This window comes from Chiloscyllium plagiosum, chromosome 25, assembly GCF_004010195.1.
Source record: "Chiloscyllium plagiosum isolate BGI_BamShark_2017 chromosome 25, ASM401019v2, whole genome shotgun sequence".
In the NCBI taxonomy this organism is placed as follows: Eukaryota; Metazoa; Chordata; class Chondrichthyes; order Orectolobiformes; family Hemiscylliidae; genus Chiloscyllium; species Chiloscyllium plagiosum.
In genome coordinates, this window is record NC_057734.1 from 48,259,822 (window position 1) to 48,267,216 (window position 7,395).

The window sequence follows — 7,395 nt, forward strand, 5'->3', positions numbered from 1 at the left end:
GCTGAGGATTCTGGGATTGTATTCATTGGAGTTTAGAAGATTAAGGGGAGATCTAATAGAAACTTACAAGATAATACATGGCTTGGAAAGGATGGATGCTAGGAAATTGTTTCCGTTCGGCGTGGAGACTAGGACCCGTGGACACAGCCTTAGAATTAGAGGGGATAAATTCAGAACAGAAATGCGGAGACATTTCTTCAGCCAGAGAGTGGTGGGCCTGTGGAATTCATTGCCACAGAGTGCAGTGGAGGCTGGGATGCTAAATGTCTTCAAGGCAGAAATTGATAAATTCTTGATGTCACAAGGAATTAAGGGCTACGGGGAGAATGTGGGTAAGTGGAGTTGAAATGCCCATCAGCCATGATTGAATGGCGGAGTGGACTCGAATGGGCCGAATGGCCTTACTTCCGTTCCTATGTCTTATGATCTTATGGACCTGAGGGCACAGCAGTAGAGTAAAGGGAAGACCTTTTAGAACAGAGATAAGGAGAATCTTCTGCAGTCAAAGAGTGTTGAATCTAAGGAATTCATTGCCACAGAAGGCCATGCCACTGAGTCTATTGAAGACTGAGATAGATAAGTTTCTCCCCTTGATACTCAAGAACCTATCAGCCATGATTGAATGGCGGAGCAGACTCAATGGCCTAATTTCTACTTGGGCTAACTCTGTCCTCATGCCTAAATAATTTCCTTTGTTTAATGCCAGAACACTACTGTGGGAATCCACTTTCTCACCCACATACAGAATTTTGAATTCTGTCATACTATGGTCGTTGCTCCCAGAGGATCCTTAAGTATGATGTCATCAATTAATCTCTCCTCATTACCCAATACCAAATCTGAATAGCCTGCTCCCTGGTTGGTTCCACAACATACTGCTGCAACAAACAATCTCTAATACATTCAGTGAACTCTGCCTCCAGGAAATCCTTGCCAATTTGATTCTTCCAATCTATATGCATGTTAAAATCACCCATGTTTATTGCTGTACCTTTCTTACAAGCCTCTAATATTTCCTGATTTATACTGAGTCCACTGCAGAGCCACAAGTTGGCAACCTATGGATTACTCCGACCAAGTACTTATTCCCTTTGCTATTTCCTGTTTTACCCAGACTGATTCCACATGTTGATTCCACATGTGCTTATGTAAGTTCTCATTACAGCACTGATCCCTTCCTTCACCAGCAAGGCCAGACCACATCTTTTTCTTTCCAGTCTATCTTTGCGAAATGCTGAGTACCCCTGGATATTCAATTCCCAGACCTGGCCTCCTCCTAACCATGTCTCAGTAATCGCTCTAAAACTATACCCTTTTGTTTCTATTTGCCCTATTTACTCATTAATGTAATGACGGATCAGACAAAGAGTTGTGGGTGCGGCTGGAATATTTGATCAAGTATGGTAACGGGAAACCCAAATAAAACTGAGTCACTGTGAATTAAGGGGAAACTCTGCTGGTTAGAGTCATGTCTGGCACAAAGGAAGACAGTTATTATTAGAGATCTAGCCAGTTACCCCAAGAGGGTGTTGCAGGATTTCCTCCTCAGGTTGATATTTTTAATCATCATGTTCAGAGGTGTTATTACCCGCCTCTGGGACTTGAATCCGGGCCTCCTAGCTCTGAGATAGGGACACTATTGACATGCTACAAGAGCCCTTCTTCCTAGTGTAGTCCCTTAGGACCAACCTTTTCCAGTTGCTTCACCAATGACCTTTTTGAGGTCAGGAGTGGAGATGTTTGCTTATGATTGCACACTGTTCTATACTGTATGCAACCCCTCAGATAATGAAGCAGCTGGTACTTACAGACAGTGAGACTCAGACAATAATCAGACTCTGCTTAATGGCTTCATGCAATAAAAGTTTCAACTAATGACCATCTCCAGCAAGACAGTCTTACCATCTCCTCTTGATAATCAACTGCTTTCCAATCACTGAATATTCCACATCGTTGGGCAATACAATTGACTGGAAACTGAAGTGGACCAGACATGTAAGTACTGTGGCTACAGAAGCAGGTCAGAGGCTGGGAGTTCTGTGGTGAGTGACTCAACCTTTCATTCCTGAAAGTCTATCTGACATCTACAAGGCTCAGGCCAGGAGAGTAATGGAATACTCCCACTTGCCTGGATGATTGCAGCTCCAACAACACTCAAGAAGTTGATGTCATCTAGAATAAAGCAACCAGCATGATTGGCATCCCACTCACCATCTTCAACATTCCATTTTAACGCACTGTAGCAGCAGCACTGCACTGCAGCAACTTACCAAACATCCTTTGACAGCACTATCCAAAACTGTGACCCTCACCACCTAGGAGGACAAAGGGAGCAGATGCATGGGAACATCACCATCTTCAAGTTCCCCTCCAAGCCACAGACCATCCTGATTTGGAAATATATCACCATTCCTGCAGTGTTGCTGGGTCAAAAAGCTGGAGCTCCCTTCCTAACAGTACTCCCTGCAAGAGTTCAAGAAAGCAGCCCATTATCACCTTCTCTAGGACTGTTTGGGGGTTTGCAAGTGACACTCAAATCCCATGAGCAAATTAAAAGGCCTGTTTTTGTTCACTGTTTTAAAGAGGTGGGGGGAGAGTGGCTGTGGCTGATTTAACCTTGCTGTTCCTACGTGCAGATCTTGTGTTTTGTTTGCTTGTCAGGTTTAAACATTGAGACTTTGTAATTACAGGAACAGCAGTTTCTTCAAATGCTGAGAGATGCTGGGAGCAAAGAGATGAAGAAGCATATGGTGAGACAGAAATTCTTGACTCCATTGATCGAGCGCTATGAAAATGCTCTGCAAGTATTTCAACAGGTTCTTAAGGTAACTCCAATGCACATGGGATTTTGTTACAAAGTCTCTCAAAGTATGGTCAAAATGAAACTTGGTTCATGCATATCTCTTATCTTTCCACTTTACTGACTGCAGTAATACTGCTGTATTCAGGGTCAATGTGAATTGATGTAATTGGTTCAAGGGACTGAATGGTCATCTCCTCTATTACTAAACTAAAATGTATGGAAGATGGGAGGCTAGAAAAGAGGGGAAGAGATTGAGTTGGGGGTTCCAAAACATAACAGAATATGTCAGCCCCTCAAAACTTCCCATCGTTCACTAAGATTATAGTAATGCGATTGTGGCTTTATCTCCACTTTTCTCTCTGCCACTCCATAACCCTTGACTCCCTTATCAAATAAAAATGAGATCAGCACAGCCTTTGAATATATTCAGTGGCCCAGCCTTCTCTGATTAACGTCCCTTTGAGAGTAGACAGTCCCACAAACCACATGAGGGAGGAGCTGGCCAGAGTCGATTGGAAGGGGAGATGATGGAGCAGCAATGGCAGAAGTTTCTGGGGGTAATTCAGGAGGCAAAGCAGAAATTCATCCCAATGAAGAAGAAATACTAAGGGGAGGACTAGACAACTATGGCTAACAAGGGAAGTCAGGGACATTAAAGCAAAAGAAAAAGCATGTGATGTGGGGAAGATAAATGGGAAGCCAGTGGATTCGGAAGCTTTTTAAAAAAACAGAAGAGGATAACTAAAAAAAGAAATGGGGGGAGAAGATGAAATGAGGGCAAGCTAACCAATAATATAAAAGAAGATTGTCATGTGTATTCTAGTACAGAAGTACAGTGAGAATTTTTTATAATGGCTGCCTTTAATGGTGCCATCTTAAGTACAAATACCTAGGTATGAGTCTTAGATATAGAAGAGAAATAAAAGGGAAAGTTAGTAGCATTACTTACATTGTTGAAGAATTGACATTTCAAACAGCAGCAATTCAGCATGTGGTCTGACTGCCCGCACCAGGCTCCAGTCCAACAGCTGTCTCGCTCTGGTCCATGCCTGTAGTCCGTTCCACATTGGTACTTAGCTGCACCAAGATAATTGTGCTGCATCAGGACTCACTTCCCGTCGTGCTGCTCCTGGACCCGCTTGCCTGCATGCTGCTTTGGGACTAAAAAGAGAGAAAAAAACCCGTAAAGAACAGGCAGAGCAGAGGAGCTCCACGTGGAGCATCCTCCTTTGCTACCATTTTGCTAGAAGTAGATATATTAAAGGAGGCAAGAGTGGGCATTAGGCTCCTGGAAAATGAGGCTGGAGAAGTCATAATAGGAATTGAAATAGCAGAGGAACTGAATAGGTACTTTGCATCAGTCTTCACAGTGGATAATACCAGAAGTTCAGGAGAGTCAATGGCAAAGGTTAATGTAGTGACCATCACTGAGGAGAAGGTGGTGGGAAAATGGAAGGGTCTATAAGATGGATAGATCACCAAGACTGGATGAACTACACCCTAGGGTTCTGAAGGAGATAACTGAGAAGATTGGGGGCATTGGTAGTGGTCTTTAAGGAATCACTGGAGTCAGGAAGGGTCCCAGAGGACTGGAAAATGGATAATGTAACAGCCCTGTTTAAGCAGGGAAAGAGGTGGGAGACAGGAAACTGTAGGCTGGTTAGCCTGACCTCGGTCATTGGTAAGACATTAGATTTCATTGTTAGGGATGAGATTCTGGAATGCTTGGAAGTGCATGGAAAAATAGGGCTGAGTCAGTGCAGTTTCATCAGGAGGAGGCCATGCCGTATAAATCAATTAGAATTCTTGAAGGAGATATTGAGCAAGTTAAACAAAGGAGAGCCAGTAGATTTCCAGAAGGCCTTTGACAAGGTGCTGCACAGGAGGCTGCTAAATAAAATAAGACCCATGATGGTAGAGACAAGGTGCTGGTATGGATAGAGGATTGGCTGACTGGCAGAAGGCAGAGAGTGGGGATAAAGGATTTCAGGATGGCAGCGGTGACTAATGGAGTTCCACAGGGGTCAGGTGAATAAAGTTTGGCAGGTGTAGACAAATGATACTGGTAATGACTTTGATGGCAGTGAAGCTGAGAGTTAGCTGTGAGGTTTCCTGTATGCTGAAGGGTGGAGTATTGCCGCAGGGTTTTACATTTCCAAATCGGCTGCACTGCCCCAACCCACTCGTGCTGAGAAAAGTATACTGTGAGATGATATAAGGAAAGCAAATTATTTCTAAACTCTGAAAATTATATAGAGTGGATTGGTGTGAAGGTCAACAATCTGACTGCCATTTTTAAATTATCAATTCTCCAAATGTTTTCAGTGCCTGCTATATTTTCCAGGCAATGGGCATTGAACACAAAGTTTTGATTTTTTTTTTACTTTTGTTATAACTCGGTGATACAAGAGAGTTATAAAAGGCTTGTCACCCAGATTTTTTTATTCACTTGTGGGCAGTGGGCACCGCTGGCTGACCAGCATTTATTACCTGCCCCCAAAGCCTTTGAGAAGGTGGGGGTGAGCTTTCTTCTTCAACTGTTTCAGTCCCACAATGCCCTGAGGAAGGGAATTTTAGGATTTTGACCCAATGACAGTGAAGGAACTGAGATATATTTCCAAGTCAGGATGGTGAGTGGTTTGGAAGGGAACTTGTAGGGGGTGGTGTTCCCATGTATCTGCTGCTCTTGTCCTTCCAGATTGAAGTGGTCATGTGTTTGGAAAATGGAAAGATGGATTGTGTTCCTCATCTTCCGCCTTGGGACCCTTCAACCACATGACATTAATGTGGATTTCACTAGTTTCTTCATCCCCACCCCCCACCCCCCCCCCCCCCCCCCCCAATCCCAGATCCATCCTCCCAACTCGGCACTCCCCTCATGACCTGTCCTACCTGTTCAACTTCCTTCCCACCTATCCGCTCCATCCTCCTCTCTGACCTATCACCATTACTCTCACCTACACTGTCCCCTCAGCCTCAGCCCCCTCCAATTTATCTCTCCTCCCCCTCGGCTCACTAGCCTCATTCCTAATGAAGGGTTTTTGCCTGAAATGTCAATTCTCCTGCTCCTGGGATGCTGTTGGACCTGCTGTGCTTTTCCAGCACCACACTCCCGAACTCTGCTTTTAAAGAGCTGCCTTTCATGCATTGTTAAAAATACTTAACAGTCATAGAGTTATACAGCATAGAAACAGAGCTTTTGGTCCAACTGGACCACACTGACCATGTTTCTGAACTAAATTAGTCCCACTTGCCTGCATTTGGCCCATATCCCTCCAAATCTTTCTAATTTATGTACTTATCCCAATGTCTTCTAAATGATGTTGATGTACCATTTTCTCTGGCAGTTCATTCCACACACCAGTCTGTAAAAAAAAAAAGTTGCCCTTCATGTCCTTTTTATGTCTTTCTCCTCTCACCTTACAAATATACCCCCTAGTTTTGAACTCACCCACCGTAAGGAAAAGGCCTTGCTATTCACCCTATGATTTTATAAACCTCTATAACGTCACCTCTCAATCTCCTACACTCCAGTGAAGAAAACCTCAGTGTATCCACCCTTTTCTTATAATTCAAACCCTCCATTCCCAGTAACGTCCTGGTAAATGTCCAATTTGATAATATCCTTCCTATGACTGGACAAGAAGAACTGCACACAGTACTCCAGAAGAGGCCTCACCAATATCCTGTAAAACCTCAATATGATGTCCCAACTCCTATACTCAAAGGTGTGAGCAATAGCAAACATGCTAAAAGCCTCTTTAACCACCCTATCTACCTGTGATGCAAATTTCAAAAAATTATGCACCTGAACCCCAAGTTCTCTCTGTTCTACAATATTACCCAAAGCCCTACCATATACAATTAATGTCCTGTTCTTGTTTGTTTTACCAAAATACAATACCTCTCATTTATCCAAATTAAACTCATCTGCCACTCCTTAATCCATTGACCCAATTGATCGAGATCTCTTTGTAATCTTGGTAACCTTCACTGACCACTATACCATCAATTTTGGTGTCATCTGCAAATTTACTAATGCGTCCTGTATTCTCAGCCAGATCATTTATATAAATGACAAGTAAAAGTGGACCCAGTACCGATCCCTGTGGAACATCTCTGGTCATGGGCCTCCAGTCCAAATAACAACCTTCCACCACCACTCTCTGTTTCCTACCATTATGCCAATTTTGTATCCAATTGGCAAGCTCACCCTGAATTCCATGTGACCTAATCTAATTAGTCTACCATGCAGAACCTTGTCAAAGCCTTTTCTTTTTTTTATAGATATTTTTATTGAAAATCTAACATTTTTATTGAAAATTTAACATTTTTACAAGCTTACAAATAAAAAACCCAAAGTATAAACATTGATATACAATTAAATCTTAAATAAATAATAACCAAAATCTATCAAACAGAAAAAAAGAGATACCAAGAGAAGAAAAACCAAAACTCAACTAACTATTAATCTAACCTACAACTAACCAGAGTGTATAATTAAGTCTCTTACATTATTCAGGGAAAAAAAAAGACAGATAACACAGAAATTGACTAGTGAGATACATGCTCGGAATGTATTAACATCAAAT

The 7,395-nt window shown here is 42.5% G+C and overlaps 1 protein-coding gene across 1 annotated transcript in view; it reads left to right on the forward strand.

Annotated features, from left to right (window-relative positions):
• The window catches only part of ddx51 (DEAD (Asp-Glu-Ala-Asp) box polypeptide 51), a 57,952-nt gene that overhangs the window by 38,068 nt on the left and 12,489 nt on the right, over positions 1–7,395 (forward strand). Inside the window, exon 15 of the mRNA XM_043716131.1 lies at positions 2,691–2,825. Coding sequence (XP_043572066.1) covers positions 2,691–2,825 — 135 coding nt within the window. The remainder of the gene's footprint in view (positions 1–2,690; positions 2,826–7,395) is intronic.